Below are 19,656 nucleotides of genomic sequence, written 5' to 3'. Positions count from 1 at the left end.
TTGGGAACCATATTTAGGCAGCCATATTCTTTGGTTGTATTGTGGGTGATTGTCCTGAGTGTCTTGATGTCCTTGTTCGATGTTAGTTGACACAAGTATAGGCTGTTTTCGGTTCGTTTATTGTTTTGTAGTGTTTGTGTTTATTGGTGTTTACGTTGTGTGATTAAACATGGATCGCAATATACACGCTGCAGTTTGGTCCGACTCTCCTTCACCATATGAAAACCGTGATATGGACACACCTACTCATTCAAGGGGTTTTCCTTATTTTTACTATTTTCTATATTGTATAATAGTGAAGACATTGTAACTATGAAATAACACATATGGAATCATGTAGTAACCAAAAAAGTGTTAAACAAAGCAAAATATATTTTCTATTTGAGATTCTTCCAAGTAGCCACCCTTTGCCTTGATGACAGCTTTACACATTCTTGCCATTCTCTCAACCAGCTTCATGAGGTAGTCACCTGGAATACATTTCAATTAACAGGTGCACATTGTTAAAAGTTAATTTGTGGAATTTCTTTCCTTCTTAATGCATTTGAGCCAATCAGTTTCGTTGTGACAAGGTAGGGATGATATACAGAAGATAGCCCTATTCGGTAAAGTCCATATTATGGCAAGAACAGCTCAAATAAGCAAAGAGAAACGACAGTCCATCATTACTTTAAGACATGAAGGTCAGTCAATCTGGAACATTTCCAGCACTTTGGAAGTTTCTTCAAGTGCAGTCGCAAAAACCATCAAGTGCTATGATGAAACTGGCTCTCATGAGGAACGCCACAGGAAAGTTAGACCTAGAGTTACCTCAGCTACAGAGGATAAGTTCGCTAGAGTTACCAGCCTCAGAAATTACAGCCCAAATAAGTGCTTCAGTGCTCAAGTAACAGACACATCTCAACATCAACCGTTCAGAGTACAGTCGTGGCCAAAAGTTTTGAGAATGACACAAATATTAATGTCCACAAAGTTTGCTGCTTCAGTGTCTTTAGATATTTTTGTCAGATGTTACTATGGAATACTGAAGTATAATTACAAGCATTTCATAAGTGTCAAAAGCTTTAATTGACAATTACATGAAGTTGATGCAGAGTCAATAATTGCAGTGTTGACCCTTCTTTTTCAAGACCTCTGCAATCTGCCCTGGCATGCTGTAAATTACCTTCTGGGCAACATCCTGGCTGATGGCAGCCCATTCTTGCATAATCAATGCTTGGAGATTGTCGGAATTTGTGTTTGTTTTTTTGTCCACCCGCCTCTTGAGGATTGACCACAAGTTCTCAATGCGATTAAGGTCTGGGGAGTTTCCTGGCCATGGACCCAAAATATCGATGTTTTGTTCCCTGAGCCACTTATTTATCACTTTTGCCTTATGGCAAGGTGCTCCATCATGCTGGAAAAGGCATTGTGCGTCACCAAACTGTTCCTGGATGGTTGGGAGAAGTTGCTCTCGGAGAATGTGTTGGTACCATTCCTTATTCATGGCTGTGTTCTTGCGCTTCACCGTCTGGCAGTCCGGTGGACGAATCTGGGTTTGGCGGACGCCAGGAGAACGGTACCTGCCCCAATACATAGTGCCAACTGTAAATTTTGGTGGAGGAATAATGGTGTCTGACTGTTTTTCATGGTTCGGGCTAGGCCCCTTAGTTCCAGTGAAGGGAAATCTTAACGACACAGCATACAATGACATTCTAGACATTTCTGTGCTTCCAACTTTGTGGCAACAGTTTAGGGAAGGCCCTTTCCTGTTTCAGCATGACAATGCCCCTGTACACAAAGCGAGGTCCATACAGAAATGGTTTATCGAGATCAATGTGGAAGAACTTGACTGGCCTGCACAGAGCCCTGACTTCAACCCCAGAGAACAGATTTGGGATGAATTGTAACGCAGACTGCGAGCCAGCCTAATCGTCCAACATCCATTGCCCAACCTCAATAATGCTCTTGTGGAAAGCCTTCCCAGAAGAGTGGAGGCTGTTATAGCAGCAAATGGGGGGGACCAACTTAGATGTTCCACGAGTAGGTGTCCACATACTTTTGGTCATGTAGTGTATGTTCTATAGAATTTGACGCACCTACGTGCAAACACACACACACAGTTGAAATAAGCAACAAGACCATGTCAGGTTTTCTTAATAAAAATAATTCATTTCAGGACATATAAATAAGTATTGAAACGCACAGTACAGATATTATTTGATATTAATAAATACTTAACAAAACAAAGCTTTTCATACAATACCCTATTATTGACAGGTTACACAAAAATGTCTCACAACTTTTGCATGTTTTGTTACAACTTTGCATGTTTATGTGTAACATTGGAATGTCGTCCCTATGTATCTCAAGGAAAGTACCAGAGCAGCTTATTAAGTATTGTGTAGTATGTAGTGGGTGAACCCCGTCTGAACGGGGTTCAGACCCATAACCAAAGAGCATGTACTGACAACTAATTACCCTTGTAATATATTATATTATGTGTATCATCTGCTTAAAGCGCAGATCTATATCTGCCATAAGTCTAATCAACAAAATACATTTTTTGCAGGCGTCAGATATGCATATTGAACAGGTGTCGGATATGCATATTGAACAGGTGTCAGATATGCATATTGAACAGGTGTCGGATATGCATATTGAACAGGTGTCGGATATGCATATTGAACAGGTGTCGGATATGCATATTGAACAGGTGTCGGATATGCATATTGAACAGGTGTCGGATATGCATATTGAACAGGTGTCGGATATGCATATTGAACAGGTGTCGGATATGCATATTGAACAGGTGTCGGATATGCATATTGAACAGACTTCAACAATGCCTTAGTTAAGAGGTCAAATCAATGCTTTGAAGACGATGGCATGTTTTTGGGCAGGAAGGAAATGTCAGTTCAAATATATAGATTTAAAAGAAGAAAACACAGGCATGTTTTTATATCAAACAGAGTAGTAGAGTGAGGCATCATGTGAGCAGAGCAGATTTCAGCAGACCCCTACGATAAAGAGGTACTATACTGCAGGCCAAGTTCTATGGGTGGTGAGGTATTTTGCTGCAGGCTTGTATTTGTATTTATTATGGATCCCCATCAGCTGCAGCCAAAGCAGCAGCTACTCTTCCTGGGGTCCAGACATGCCACAGCTACAAGGTATGAACCAAGCTAAGGGCTGTGTTGCTGTTTTTCCCCACAGGTGTTTGTTAACGTTCTCCCTCCCTCCATCCTCTGAATGAGGTGTTGAGCTCTACGGGGATTTCTCCTGGATTTATGTTCTCCCTCCTCTGAATGGGGTGTTGAGCTCTACGGGGATTTCTCCTGGATTTATGTGTTGAGCTCCTCCTGGATTTATGTTCTCCTCTGAATGAGGTGTTGAGCTCTACGGGGATTTCTCCTGGATTTATGTTCTCCCTCCTCTGAATGAGGTGTTGAGCTCTACGGGGATTTCTCCTGGATTTATGTTCTCCCTCCTCTGAATGAGGTGTTGAGCTCTACGGGGATTTCTCCTGGATTTATGTTCTCCCTCCTCTGAATGAGGTGTTGAGCTCTACGGGGATTTCTCCTGGATTTATGTTCTCCCTCCTCTGAATGAGGTGTTGAGCTCTACGGGAATTTCTCCTGGATTTATGTTCTCCCTCCTCTGAATGGGGTGTTGAGCTCTACGGGGATTTCTCCTGGATTTATGTTCTCCCTCCTCTGAATGAGGTGTTGAGCTCTACGGGAATTTCTCCTGGATTTATGTTCTCCCTCCTCTGAATGGGGTGTTGAGCTCTACGGGGATTTCTCCTGGATTTATGTTCTCCCTCCTCTGAATGGGGTGTTGAGCTCTACGGGATTTCTCCTGGATTTATGTTCTCCCTCCTCTGAATGGGGTGTTGAGCTCTACGGGGATTTCTCCTGGATTTATTTAATGTTCTCCCTCCTGGATTTATGTTCTCCCTCCTCTGAATGAGGTGTTGAGCTCTACGGGGATTTCTCCTGGATTTATGTTCTCCCTCCTCTGAATGGGGTGTTGAGCTCTACGGGATTTCTCCTGGATTTATGTTCTCCCTCCTCTGAATGGGGTGTTGATGTTCTCCCTCCTCTGAATGGGGTGTTGAGCTGGGGATTTCTCCTGGATTTATGTTCTCCCTCCTCTGAATGGGGTGTTGAGCTCTACAGCGATTTCTCCTGGATTTATGTTCTCCCTCCTCTGAATGGGGTGTTGAGCTCTACGGGGATTTCTCCTGGATTTATGTTCTCCCTCCTCTGAATGGGGTGTTGAGCTCTACGGGGATTTCTCCTGCCTTTATGTTCTCCTTCCTTACCTCCAAACACACACTCCTTTCCTCACTGGCAATCCCATTGGACGAGATCAACTGAACTCTGCTCTCATCTATAAGTAACTCATTAACTAGGAGTCCGTGTGAAGGTAATTGCCCAGCATTACCACATAGAGAACACACTGTAACATGGTACAACTCTCAGGACAAGCGCTAACTTGGACTTCTACAGTAGAGATGCAAAACGTGGTTGACAGCAAACAACGTCACAACGACATATGTACTGCCTGTAGACATCTGTGTGGTGGTGGGAGAGGTTGAAAACAAGAGCACAACAGCATATGTACTGCCTGTAGACATCTGTGTGGTGGTGGGAGAGGTTGAAAACAAGAACACAACAGCATATGTACTGCCTGTAGACATCTGTGTGGTGGTGGGAGAGGTTGAAAACAAGAGCACAACAGCATATGTACTGCCTGTAGACATCTGTGTGGTGGTGGGAGAGGTTGAAAACAAGAGCACACAGCATATGTACTGCCTGTAGACATCTGTGTGGTGGTGGGAGAGGTTGAAAACAAGAACACAACAGCATATGTACTGCCTGTAGACATCTGTGTGGTGGTGGGAGAGGTTGAAAACAAGAACACAACAGCATATGTACTGCCTGTAGACATCTGTGTGGTGGTGGGAGAGGTTGAAAACAAGAGCACAACAGCATATGTACTGCCTGTAGACATCTGTGTGGTGGTGGGAGAGGTTGAAAACAAGAACACAACAGCATATGTACTGAGGTTGAATATTATGGAGTTTTAACTACCGTTTTTCTCTGTCATGTAACATAACCTCTACGTTTCACTTCTGTTCAAGTAGCACCATTCAGTACTTAAGGGTACTGCCCACTCACAATCACTCAGATACTGTACATTAGCTGTCTAGGTATATAACAGTTTTGACTGTACCTAATCCTGTTTAAACCACATTTCTACTGACCAAACTCTCATTTTGTTAGTGGTCGTGATGGCTTTGGCACAACTTTGCAGTTGTCAGAATTTTGGTCGATTGCTTGGCCGTATTATTAAGCAGCTTAGGTATTGCGCTTTTTCAAGATACAATCAGTAGTACAGCATGATACTGTACACGTTGTCCGTTGTCTGACACGTATACCTCACCTTTCATCCTGTACACGTGGGATAATAATAATTGCACTAAGAGGTATTCTGCCTGCCATTTCTACTGCCCCTGCTCTTTTCTCTTCATGAGCACATGTTAAAACGGGCGTCTGGCCTTAGGGTCACTAGTTTCAGAGATGCTTTGACTAGCATGGTGGCACGACCATTTTAATCTTCCCCAAACCTTTGGGCTCACCCCCTGTAGACCTGCTTAAAGTGGTCACATTCGTTACAGAAGCCTTGCTTCTCTATGTTGGCATAGTGGTCACAGCCTTGGGCTTTACAACTCTGCTTCATCGTCTCCTTAGGTGCCCCTGCCCTCTCCCTGCGGCTCGCTCTCTGCCCCCGTGTGGCCCGGCACTCTGGACACGGGTCTGTGCAGCCGGGGGAGAAGTTACTGCAGCCATTCCACCTGCACGTGGCCTGGGTCTGGGTCTTTCTGGGTTTGTCTTGTTCTGGTTTAGCAGTCCGCTGCAGATAGAGAAAAACAAAGAGGAAACAAATCATTCTACACTCTGAAACTGTAAAAATGATTTTCAATTCAAGATGTGGTGTACAGCCACTGGGCCCTGTGTGAGAGGGAGTGAGACACTCACCATGACCAGTGGAGGGGAGTGGGCACCGGGAGCCCTGGTAGCATTCTGGTTGAACCTGGAGCTCTGCTCTTTAAAGAAGCACTTGTTACAGTAGCCCTCCAGCATGGCATTGCCCATGGCCCCACACCCCAGGCCCTGACAGCGCAAAGCATTCTGGAAGCCTGCCTCTGACGCACGGTGAGTCTGGATTGGAGCAGGAGGAGGAAGGGTCCCTACTGGAGGAGATAAACCCAGAGAAACCACATGTCAAACTAACATATGACCACACACAATATCAACTATTCTTGAGATTCAGGTAAATTTGCAGCTTTTCCAGTTCTGTCTGGTATAAACATAGAGTCAGTTTCATGCTGTTTCTCAGTATACTGAAATAAGTACACCAAGATAAGACATGACAGCTGTGGCTTTTGATGTGGCCTGATTCCTTCTATATATTTTGCTGAGACATGAAAAGAAAAGCATTTCTTGTTAAAATGACTAAGAACAAGCATCTGGTTAGACTTACGGTGGTTGGTCTGATAGTCCACATAGCAGATGGTGCAGAATCCACGCTTCTGTTGAGTCCCAAAGAACTGGCATCCCGACCGTTTACAGGGTCGGCCCGAGCACTCAGATTCCCTGGGCGGGGGCTGGGTCCATAGCGACCCAGAAGAGGACGCTGCTGCCGGCGGCTGGGGCTCCTCACCCCGCTCTGTGCCAGTACTCTGGAAGCAAGGGGGGCACAGTCCGTTAAATATCCTGAAGGCCTCCTGGTGGCACATGCCGCACCTTCCTGGTGCATTCTGCCGGCTGTTAAAGCAGTGTTCACACAGACCATTGTGCTCCTTGCTGCGGGTGAAAACGCAGCCAGGCATCTTGCACTTCATGGCGTGGGTTTCGCTGTAACAGCATGACGCCGAGCGCGATGTAGCGACGGAGAGCGGGCTGGATAACACCGCCAGGTAGCCAGAAGGGCTGGGCCGTACTCTACTACTACACCCTGGCTCACAAGCCTGATTTCCGCCTTTCGTAGGGGCAGACTCTATCCTCCCGTTAGGCTGGCCCTGGCGTTTCTCAAAGCACTCGTGGCAGTGTGGCTGGGTGTCCACGGAGACGTAGAAGGTGCATCGTGGTGTGGCACATCGGATCTCGATGAGGGACAGCTGAGACACGGAGAAGGGGGGTGGTCTATGGGGGTGGGGGGCCCACAGTTGGTCCTTGTCCTCCTGCCAGCGCTTGTACTCGTGGTTGACCAACTGGAGGTAGTCCTCCATCAGGTTCATGTCCTCAGGTAGGTTCCCTTCATCCAGCCTGGGAAAGGCAGCACGCAACACACTCAATACTACTGATAGTATAATTATACACCTCTTGGCCAGGCTGCCAGGTCGTCAATAATGACAATTGGTTCTCAACTTGACCCACCCCAATAAATAAAGCACTATTATGCCACAAAGACTTTTTAAAAACAGATTTGTATTGTGCTTTTTAAACAGTGCTTTACATCCTTTTCTCTATCGTTCTCCATGGCTCTAGAGTCCCACCCACCTGGCAGCGTTGATGATGCGTGTGGTATCGTAGCCCAGTCCAATGACAGGGATCTCCATCAGCATTAGGTAGTCCTTCAGAAGCCTCTCCTTCTGCGTCTGCTCCTTCTCCATCAAGAAGTGCACGTTGAGCTCCTCGAAGCCCGCGCGGCCCGGGTTGATCAGTGGCACTGCTCGGATCTCTGGGGCACACAGTCATAATGATGATAAACAGGAAGTAGTATATAGCTAGCACCTTTCTGGGACACAATGACACTGTACACCAAAACAGCACAATAAATGACCCAATTTAGTAAGATGTGGAAGATAGGTCACATTCCCCCTCATCCTACAAGCACTTCTCAACACAGTAATCTATCAACGACGGTTACTGTTCACACCTGGGCCACTGTCTTTGATGGTGATGAGGGGGGCAAAGTGCTGGGAGTCGTAGCCGAGCACTATGGGGTACTTGTAGCACTCCCTTGGAGGCCAGTGCAGAGGAAGGTAGATGCCCCCCACGTTGAGGGGAGAGAAGGAGGAGCAAGACCTCATGCTGCGCAGCACCTGGTCTGTAAGGATACAGCCATGAGTTAGTCACTGAACACAATACAGCACACTGACTGCTTCTACTGCTGTAGAGGACAAATCTACAGAAAGACCTACAGAAACTGCATATACGTCTGCGTTTGAACTTCTGATGAACTGAGTGATGAGAGGGTCCATTGAGGAAGGCTGTACCTGCGATGATGATGATGGGCCTGCGGAGGATGTTGGAGAGGATAAAGATGTGCATGTCCTCCAGGGAGTCAAACTGCAGCCCATTGCGGCTGGACACAGGCGAAGCCATCTTGATGATCTTCTCCCATTCCTCCTCCCAATTCTGACAGAAGAATAATCAATTACAACCTATTTAGCTGCTATAAACATCATGATCCTACTAACAGGTGATACTACTAACAGACCTGGGTGATACTACTAACCACAGTTGGTGATACTACCAACAGGTGATACTACTAACAGACCTGGGTGATACTAGCAACAGGTGATACTACTAACAGACCTAGGTGATACTAGCAACAGACCTGGGTGATACTAGCAACAGGTGATACTACTAACAGACCTGGGTGATACTAGCAACAGACCTGGGTGATACTAGCAACAGGTGATACTACTAACAGACCTGGGTGATACTAGCAACAGACCTGGGTGATACTAGCAACAGGTGATACTACTAACAGACCTGGGTGAAACTACTAACAGACCTGGGTGATACTAGCAACAGGTGATACTACTAACAGACCTGGGTGAAACTACTAACAGACCTGGGTGATACTAGCAACAGGTGATACTACTAACAGACCTGGGTGATACTAGCAACAGACCTGGGTGATACTAGCAACAGGTGATACTACTAACAGACCTGGGTGAAACTACTAACAGACCTGGGTGATACTAGCAACAGGTGATACTACTAACATACCTGGGTGATACTAGCAACAGACCTGGGTGATACTAGCAACAGACATGGGTGATACTAGCAACAGACCTGGGTGATACTAGTAACAGACATGGGTGATACTAGTAACAGACCTGGGTGATACTACTAACATACCTGGGTGATACTACTAACAGACCTGGGTGATACTACTGACAGACCTAGGTGAAACTACTTACAGACCTGGGTGATACTACTAACAGACCTGAGTGATACTACTAACAGGTGATACCACTAACATACCTGGGTGATACTGCCGACAGACCTGGGTGATACTACTGACAGACCTGGGTGAAACTACTTACAGACCTGGGTGATACTACTAACATACCTGGGTGATACTAGTAACAGGTGATACTACTAACATACCTGGGTGATACTAGTAACAGGTGATACTCCTAACAGACCTGGGTGATACTACTAACAGACCTGGGTGATACTACTAACAGACCTGGGTGATACTACCAACAGTTGATACTACTACCAGACCTGGGTGATACTACTAACAGATCTGGGTGATACTACGAAAAGACCTGGGTGAAACCACCAACAGACCTGGGTGATACTAGTAACAGACCTGGGTGATATAGTAACATCATCCTGGTCATAGAGGAGGTCTGCTATAGTAACACCATCCTGGTCATAGAGGAGGTCTGCTATAGTAACACCATCCTGGTCATAGAGGAGGTCTGCTATAGTAACATCATCCTGGTCATAGAGGAGGTCTGCTATAGTAACACCATCCTGGTCATAGAGGAGGTCTGCTATAGTAACATCATCCTGGTCATAGAGGAGGTCTGCTATAGTAACACCATCCTGGTCATAGAGGAGGTCTGCTATAGTAACATCATCCTGGTCATAGAGGAGGTCTGCTATAGTAACACCATCCTGGTCATAGAGGAGGTCTGCTATAGTAACACCATCCTGGTCATAGAGGAGGTCTGCTATAGTAACACCATCCTGGTCATAGAGGAGGTCTGCTATAGTAACATCATCCTGGTCATAGAGGAGGTCTGCTATAGTAACACCATCCTGGTCATAGAGGAGGTCTGCTATAGTAACACCATCCTGGTCATAGAGGAGGTCTGCTATAGTAACACCATCCTGGTCATAGAGGAGATCTGCTATAGTAACACCATCCTGGTCATAGAGGAGGTCTGCTATAGTAACATCATCCTGGTCATAGAGGAGATCTGCTATAGTAACACCATCCTGGTCATAGAGGAGGTCTGCTATAGTAACACCATCCTGGTCATAGAGGAGGTCTGCTATAGTAACACCATCCTGGTCATAGAGGAGATCTGCTATAGTAACACCATCCTGGTCATAGAGGAGGTCTGCTATAGTAACATCATCCTGGTCATAGAGGAGGTCTGCTATAGTAACACCATCCTGGTCATAGAGGAGGTCTGCTATAGTAACACCATCCTGGTCATAGAGGAGGTCTGCTATAGTAACACCATCCTGGTCATAGAGGAGGTCTGCTATAGTAACATCATCCTGGTCATAGAGGAGGTCTGCTATAGTAACACCATCCTGGTCATAGAGGAGGTCTGCTATAGTAACACCATCCTGGTCATAGAGGAGGTCTGCTATAGTAACACCATCCTGGTCATAGAGGAGGTCTGCTATAGTAACACCATCCTGGTCATGGAGGAGGTCTGTTATTCAAACACAATCCTGGTCGTAGAGGGGGCCTCCGTTCCTCACCATAGTGCTGTAACGCAGGCCAGTCTGGGTGAACTCCTGAGACTGCAGTAGCTCTGTCTGGAAACGGGCTCTAAAGTTGCCTGTTTCGTTCTCCTTGAGCACACTGTGCAGGGCCTTCCTCAGGACCAGGTCTGTGTCCTGCACCCCCAGCATGTACTGAGAGGCAGCATGGAGAAGACAGTTCCCATCTCCTGCAACACACACAAAGCAATGACATATGGGGGCAGATATTACATACAAGTGTTGGCTCTTACACCTGCATTGCTTGCTGTTTGGGGTTTTAGGCTGGGTTTCTGTACAGCACTTTGAGATATCAGCTGATGTACGAAGGGCTATATAAATACATTTGATTTGATTTGATTCTTAATTTGATCACTCCTTTGTTGCTGAGAATTTATTATGTTCACACATTCAAACTTTGTAAAGTTCCATCTGGTTTGATCCAGGCATGTAGAGTGGAGGGTAAGTTTATCTACAGTTCCGTTACTAATACAACTCTTTACTATGATTCTGTGTTTGTGAAATACAAACTTCCCATCACCACAGGTAAGACTGCGAGTTATTGACAGCAAAACTATCCATCGCCGACAAAGACCTGTATCGCTCTGAGAAAAAGGAGGAAAAGGAGAGGGGATTTCCAGAGCAGCTCTTGCAGCGCTCTTTAGGCATCTGTTATATCTGACCACCATTACAGAGGAAATATAAAATGGCCTGAGAAAGTTTGATATCATAGACTATCAGCACTGTTGGGTTTGTTATATCTGACCACCATTCATCACCTTACAGTGGAAATTATGTCACAGAATATCAGCACTGTTGGTTTGTGTGGTGTACTTTCGTCGCTTTCCATGTGTTGTCTTCTATGGTCGTCTTCATGCCATACAACATGGCTAAAACAGACTGGACCACTAGGCCAATGACACATACAGTATTGGTTTAAACTCTAACTGTAGTTTAATTAGGCCGTCATATGCTCCCTTGGCACGTTAACACTAAAACAACCTAAACTAAATAAGAGAATGAAATAACAAGCCTTCAGTGATGACTGGAGAGGCAGACAGATGGGCAAAATGAGTAAATCAGGTAAAGTTGCATTTGCAGGTTTAATTCCTAGTTTAAGAAATCAATGATAAACCATCTGGCAGACAAACCGTCTGACTCTTACTGCAGGGAGGTGGGGTCTTTTTGTCATTGTAACAAAATGGGCCTAAAGCATTTGAAATACCCTGCTGCCTGCCACACCAAAGAGAGGAATTTCCCTGATTGTGGTTCTCTGTGACTAAGTGCCGTGAAGCTGCCATTTGACTCTTTCTTCCCCTTGTCAGCTACTCCAGAGACATCCGAGACATGTGGCCCTGGACTTTCCAGAGGGGCGGTGCTTGGCTCGGCTGGAATGTTTTCTATTCACGAGCTTCACCAACAACCAATAGAGATCTCATTTTTGTGTGGTATGATATATTTTTATATTTTACACCCGCATATTTCTTTACCTAAAAGAAGAAGTTCTGAGTTCCGACACTGAATACCTTCGGCCTTCCTCTTTTTGTCTTCCGCCATGTTGAATACACCAGTAGAGGTAGACAGTGTGTTGAAAACACCAGCAGAGGTGGACAGCGTGTCGAGTACACTAGTAGAGGTGGACAGCGTGTCGAATACACCAGTAGAGGTGGACAGCGTGTCGAATACACCAGTAGAGATGGACAGCGTGTCGAATACATCAGTAGAGGTGGACAGCGTGTCGAATACATCAGTAGACGTGGTCAGCGTGTCGAATACATCAGTAGAGGTGGACAGCATGTCGAATACACCAGTAGAGGTAGACGGCGTGTCGAATACATCAGTAGAGGTGGACAGTGTGTCGAATACACCAGTAGAGGTGGACAGCATGTCGAATACACCAGTAGAGGTGGACAGCGTGTCGAATACATCAGTAGAGGTGGACAGCGTGTCGAATACATCAGTAGAGGTGGACAGCATGTCGAATACACCAGTAGAGGTAGACGGCGTGTCGAATACATCAGTAGAGGTGGACAGTGTGTCGAATACACCAGTAGAGGTGGACAGCATGTCAAATACACCAGTAGAGGTGGACAGCTTGTCAAATACACTAGTAGAGGTGGACAGCGTGTCGAATACACCAGTAGAGTTGGACAGCGTGTCGAATACACCAGTGGAAGTGGACAGCGTGTCGAATACACCAGTAGAGGTGGACAGCGTGTCAAATCCACCAGTAGAGGTGTACAGTGTGTCGAATACACCAGTAGAGGTGGACAGGGTGTCGAATACACCAGTAGAGGTGGACAGCGTGTCAAATATACCAGTAGAGGTGGACAGCGTGTCGAAAACACCAGTAGAGGGGACAGCGTGTTGAATACACCAGTAGAGGTGGACAGCGTGTAAAATACACTAGTAGAGGTGGACAGCGTGTCGAATACACCAGTAGAGTTGGACAGCGTGTCGAATACACCAGTGGAGGTGGACAGCGTGTCGAATACACCAGTAGAGGTGGACAGCGTGTCGAATACACCAGTGGAGGTGGACAGCGTGTCAAATCCACCAGTAGAGGTGTACAGTGTGTCGAATACACCAGTAGAGGTGGACAGGGTGTCGAATACACCAGTAGAGGTGGACAGCGTGTCGAATACACCAGTAGAGGTGGACAGCGTGTCGAATACACCAGTAGAGGTGGACAGGGTGTCGAATACACCAGTAGAGGTGGACAGGGTGTCGAATACACCAGTAGAGGTGGACAGTGTGTCGAATACACCAGTAGAGGTGGACAGCGTGTCGAATACACCAGTAGAGGTGGACAGCCTGTCGAATACACCAGTAGAGCTGGACAGCGTGTCGAATACACTAGTAGAGGTGGACAGCGTGTCGAATACACCAGTGGAGGTGGACAGCGTGTCAAATATACCAGTAGAGATGGACAGCGTGTTGAAAACACCAGTAGATTTGGACAGAGTGTCGAAAACACCAGTAGAGTTGGACAGCGTGTCGAATACACTTGTAGAGGTGGACAGCGTGTCGAATACACCAGTGAAGGTGGACAGCGTGTCAAATACACCAGTAGAGGTGGACAGCGTGCTGAAAACACCAGTAGAGGTGGACACTGTGTTGCGATAAGTGCAACACTGTTTTTACATACTGTATGCTCTCAAATATTATACCTTTGTAATGTGTATCACTATCATAATATGTGCATTACTATTACAACTATATAATATGTAATATAAACTGGTTGTTTTGAGTCCTGAATGCTGATTGGCTGAAAGCCATGGTATTTCAGACCGTATTCCATGGCTATAACAAAAAAGTACAATTTACTGGTCTAATTACGTTGGTAACCAGTTTATAATAGTGATAAGGCAATAAGGTATTTGTGGTATATGGCCAATATGTCCTCCTCTATTTCTCCTGTCCTCCTCTACCTCTCCGGTACAGTCCTCCTCTACCTCTCTGGTCCTGTCCTGTCCTCCCCTAGTCCTCTACCACTCCTGTCCTGTCCTTATTCACCAGTCACCTTACGCAATGGATTCATTCCAGTGAGTCAGCAGCCAGCCAGCCAGCAACAGACAGAGTGGTCCTCCTCAGTCTAAAAGTCATAGCTGCTATGTCATTCATAGGAAAAGCTACTCTATACTATAATTTCCCAAATCAAGGTCTGGCTAAGCCCTCCAGAGACTTCTATATATTCTAAATCAAGGCCTGTCTGGGCCCTCCAAAGACTTCTATATTTTCCAAATTTCGGCATGGGTGGGCCCTCCAGAGACTTATATGAGGAAATTCCACTAACTCAATAGAAAGGAAATATGTATCATGTCAAGGGTCTTTCTGGATTGGATTTACAGGAAGACAAACTTCTCTTATCACTATAATTTTACTGGAATTACTTTAGTTTCAACATATAGGGAAAATACATGAGCCTTTTATTCACGTTTCATGTACTGTTACTATGGTGTGACAGCATTAAAATGGCAAAGGATCAACAAACCCTCATTGTTTACTGTGTATTAATCCATATTATGTCCTCTTTTTGTCTTGGTGTGAATAAACCATGGATTAAAATACAGCAGTAATCAACCTTAACAATAAGATTGTAGTTATTAAGCAGCTATATGTGGAATAAGGCAACCACATGATAGTGAGGGAACCCATCAGCATTGTAATGTAAGACATGCCTGTACAACTAATTCTAGTTGATGATGTTGGGAACTAGTTTTGAGTGAGGTAAGATATTACCCTTAATAAGACAATAAACCTAATAACCTGGTTATATATCCACCTGACAATAACATTCTATCTTTGCAATGATTCAATGAAATGACATGATTGACATGGTCACTAACCCACGTGTGAGTCAAGACAAGTGGGGTTTTTTGCTGTGTGATTTGTGAATAAAGGTCCAACTCACTTAGCTACTTATTGAGAGATGGGGTATACCCAAACCTCCACTGCAAAGCAGACAGAAACAAATCATTACAGAGTTTGAATGTGTCAACAGAATTAACTCGGTCAACATGGTCTTTAGATCAATGGAGGGGAAATTATCAGTATGACATCATAGAATTTCTGCTTTGGGATGTCCCACATAAGTACCCTAGACGTTATGATCTACAAATACTGTACTGTAAATCTGCAGAGTCATGTTAGGTACCATTCAATCCCCCCCCCCCCTCTTTTCACAAATACCTCCTACCTTCCTACTGGAATGACCAACAAGGCACCCAAACCAAACTAATACATTACCATTGGTCCTCAGTGGTACCATTTTCTTGACCTCGTGGCACCAGTTGAGCTTCTTCTCCTGCTCTAGGGAGCTCTGCATGGCCCTGTCCAAGATGGCTGCCTGAATGACCTGTTGGAAGGCCTGAGGGAACTGGCTCATGCTGATCATTTCCAGTGTGTACCGGTGCATGCCCCGCAGGTGGTGCATCAGGCTTTCACTGCCCGCAGGCTTCACTACATCGTTGGGCACCCGCTCCCGGATCTTGACCGCTTTCAGCAGGTTACTCACAAAGAGGAACTTGGGCAGGAAATTCTGTCCCTGGGACATGGTGTTCACCAGATGTAACGTGTATCAATGCAGAACTGAAGAGTAAGAAAACAGTTGTTGGTTGGTTTCATTGGCAGCATGTGGTTCTGATCTCTGGACTATATGGCCCACTTCTAATACTAGACAAAGTGGGGGTCATGACTAAAGACAAACAAGACAGCTTTTGTGTTATTTTCCAAGTTAGAATCCCCCCACAACCTCTGTTGCCCCAATGGGACAGAGGCACCCTCTACAAGCTGAAGGTGATTTTTCAGACCCTAAACCAAAGGACAGCTGTAAGCAGAGGCTAGTTAAAAAAAATAAAAAATAAGGCCCACTCACAACCACCATCACAGAAAAGTCATGCTTCGAATATACTGGCAATGATTGATGCATAAGAATGGAACTATTTAAAACCCTTACAGTTCCTTCCATTTGTCAAATTGGAGGACCATTGAAACAGGAACTTGTCAGTCAGGCATTACTTATAACATAACAATAGGCTCTTATGATCTTATTGAAGAGGTACCTAACTACAATGTGATAAAATAAGATGTATACACTGTATATTTGTTGCACCGTGTACAGTGACAAAACTATTCAAGCATCCTTCATCAATTACAGTATAGCCTACATTGAAAGCGCATAATGTAATTGTAGAATAACCTCTAAATATCTATGTAATAAGGAGAGTGTCGCTCTTTCAATATTGGCAGACTTTGGTCAGAGCACGGGGAATCGTGAGCGCTGCAGTTGACACAAAAGACAGTAACAGGAGCCTGCTGACTGACGTTCGAATTACTTAGTCCATTCCTCTGACAGCAACGTTCGAAACATTGTAACATTGCATCGCGAGTATTGTCATAAACATAGTTAAAATGTAACATGAACTATTAATTCCATATTTAATTGCTTGAGGGTGACGTCTTCGTAAACAATGGCGCCCACTGACGTGCGCAACCTCGGTCTGTCTCCCCAGAAACACAACAATGCAACGACGTATAGTATATAGATTTCAAACGCTAAAACGAAAGTGAGTTCCAATTATTGATAGAGAAACATATAGAATATGAATGAATATTACCTGTGCAATAAGACCACCAACAAAGCCCTAAGGATGCTCCTGGTAGTCCTCTGCCACTTCAATCAGGGTAACGGCAGCAGTCCAAACAGCGCCATTCAGCCTTCTTCACAATCAATTATATGTTGGTATGTTTACTCTACATGTCGAAGCATAGATCACGTCCTCCAACTTAATGTAGTTCATGCAGACTGCGGAAAAGCCCAGGCAGACAAAGGGGATTTCCAGTGTTAGGGACTTTCCACTTATCTCTCACAGCCTTCAGACGCAGTTACAGCTCACAAAACATAGGGGGTGTCTGAGCAAAGCGCCATTAAGCTACGTTCTCTGGGTCGTGTTGGTGACGAATAGCGCACTGAAATGCATGGTCCCAACTACTGTGCACAATGGAGGCGCGTCAGTGAGCACAAAGAGGGAGTGTCATTGTTTTATGAGACAGCGAGCCCTAGAAAAAGTTATTACATTGGAATGAGATAAGTCATAATTCTGACCTAAATCCTGACTCAGATCCACGATAAAAATGTAGACGTTGGCCTACATACCCTAGTCTTATTATGGGAGAAATGTATTTCCACAATCCTATGCATTGCCATGAATAGAATAGCATGGAATAGAATGAAATGGAATGGAATTGAATAGAATTTAATGAAATGGATTAGAATGGAATGGAATTTATTGTCCATTTGGTTAGAATGGCTGCTGGTCCGCCTCTCTGACCTCTCAAAAATAACTACATGTTTGTTACATGTGGGTAGGCCTACAGTAAATACAATTAAGATTTAAATCACTTTATTGGTCAATTGCACATAAGGTCCAACCAAAATTTGACTTCCGCTTTTAACCCAACACTCCGAAAGACACACATACTTACATATCCAGGTTTTTGGAGCGGTGCGGGGTAATTACAGTGTTGGAAGGCGAAGCATACTGTAGTCACATAATTACACCTATACAGCATGCACTTAAACGATTTGCAAGCAAACTTACATGGAGATTACTGATTCATCTAAAAGAATACTTCTAGGGTGATGGGGCTTACCCACAACTCATTTGAGTTTATTAACACATCTAATCCATATAAAGGGTATGTGTAATTACCCATAACCTCATGTCTACTCAACATAGACAGCTATTTGCAGCAGCATAACCCTCAGCTACACAGAGCATCATACTTTACCTGCATTGTATATAAAGACTGTTTAGGGGCTCCCCCTCTGGTGTAATGCAGTCTGATGAAGGCCATTTGCAGCCACTGTAGAGGAAGGAAGTCAGGAAAGAGCTGGTCCTCTACCAGATAGCAACTCCCTCTGTGCAGTGTAGAACATTGAGCTGACAAGGTAAACATCTATTGTTTTGCCCCTGAACAAGGCAGTTAACCCACTGTTCCCTGGTAGGCTGTCATTGTGAAAAGGAATTTGTTCTTAACTGACTTGCCTAGTTAAATAAAGGGGGGGGAGCTTGAGTCATCATAGTCTAGCTAGCTGGTTCATTGTCTTTAGATATCAAGCAGCAGTGCCATCTATTGGACAAAGCTGTATAAATAATTCAGGGAAAAGCAACACAAGGGGGCAGACATGTTCCACGATGAGAATGTCACAGAACTAAAGGTGTCCTTCATCCAAAAGGCAGAAGCTCCATACTCTGAAAATACTCCATAAAAGTGCAAAACACAAATGGTGCCAGCATACCTCACTCAAAACGAGTTCCCAACATCATCAACTACAATTAGTTGTACAGGCATGTCTTACATTACAATGCTGATGGGTTCCCTCACTATCATGTGGTTGCCTTATTCCACATAGCTGCTTAATAACTACAATCTTATTGTTAAGGTTGATTACTGCTGTGTTTTAATCCATGGTTTATTCACACCAAGACAAAAAGAGGAGATAATATGGATTAATACACAGTAAACAATGAGGGTTTGTTACATAGAATAAGTCAAGAATTCTAATTGTATGGTTTGGTCAATGGAACTTTAATGTGGAGATAGGGTGAACACGAAAAATATACAACTTTGTTCTTGCAAAGTGTTTTACATTTATTGTATTCAATATTTAGCCAGCCCTGACATTTCGGCTGCTGCCTTTCTCAAGGGATCCTGCTAATGGTCAATGGACTTTACCAATGAGAAATGTAATCACAGTCATACACAGCAAATGTTTGACTTTATTGGATCACCTGCTACAGTAAACAGGACCAAAGTATCACTCAGCTCTCTATCATGCTACATTTCTGAACTTCGTGAAACAAATCGAAAGTTCCTTTTGTCTACTGTAAGCACTGGGAAGAAAAAAGTGTTGTATCATAAACATAAACCGAATGGCCGGGTGTGCTCTTATGATCACATTGTTTGACATTTTGAGTTTTAAAGTGCAGTAAATGCATTTTGCCCACACAAATAACATAACCATAAAATTATATTTATGAACATCCTACAGCCTATTGTATTTTCTTGCCTGGCTCTTTATCATGTGGCGTAGCACCTGCTAAACTGACAGTTGTATTAGCATGATAAACCATGGAGGTTGTGTGATGTACTGATTGCCTGTTGAATCTCCACCTGAGGGGTTAGAACCTAACTGTCAAGCATGGAAATTACAGGGCAAATCATTGCCATACCATTGGCACCATTGCCATCTTGAGTCCGAAAGGAGGTGGGCAGATTGGTCCCTTACTTTTCACAAAAACGCAAAGGCGTGCTCTTTATGTAAGTAGGGGAAGTCTATAAAAATAAGCCTCTGCTCTCCTCACCGGCAGTTTACCACTAAAACATTTTTATAATCAGCCTTTATTGTTCATTC

General features: G+C 44.5%; 1 protein-coding gene across 2 annotated transcripts; it reads right to left on the bottom strand.

Moving 5' to 3' along the window:
- Positions 1–4,099: 4,099 nt before the first annotated feature.
- LOC124038624 (tumor necrosis factor alpha-induced protein 3-like) lies at positions 4,100–18,242 on the bottom strand. 2 transcript variants are annotated; one of them, XM_046354695.1, is made up of 9 exons: positions 18,030–18,242; positions 15,486–15,827; positions 10,737–10,927; positions 8,270–8,411; positions 7,930–8,100; positions 7,551–7,731; positions 6,532–7,316; positions 6,027–6,241; positions 4,100–5,901 (listed from the first exon to the last, which is right to left on the bottom strand). In XM_046354695.1, the coding sequence occupies exons 2-9, from the start codon at positions 15,790–15,792 to the stop codon at positions 5,623–5,625; spliced, it is 2,271 nt and encodes a 756-aa protein (XP_046210651.1). In that variant the 5' UTR covers positions 15,793–15,827; positions 18,030–18,242; the 3' UTR covers positions 4,100–5,622. The 2 variants fall into 2 exon arrangements, with proteins under 2 accessions (XP_046210651.1, XP_046210650.1); XM_046354694.1 differs by lacking the exon at positions 18,030–18,242 and adding an exon at positions 16,856–17,475.
- Positions 18,243–19,656: the final 1,414 nt, after the last annotated feature.

This window comes from Oncorhynchus gorbuscha, linkage group LG06 (assembly GCF_021184085.1).
Source record: "Oncorhynchus gorbuscha isolate QuinsamMale2020 ecotype Even-year linkage group LG06, OgorEven_v1.0, whole genome shotgun sequence".
Taxonomy (NCBI): Eukaryota; Metazoa; Chordata; class Actinopteri; order Salmoniformes; family Salmonidae; genus Oncorhynchus; species Oncorhynchus gorbuscha.
This window is presented reverse-complemented; position numbering and strand designations above follow the sequence as displayed.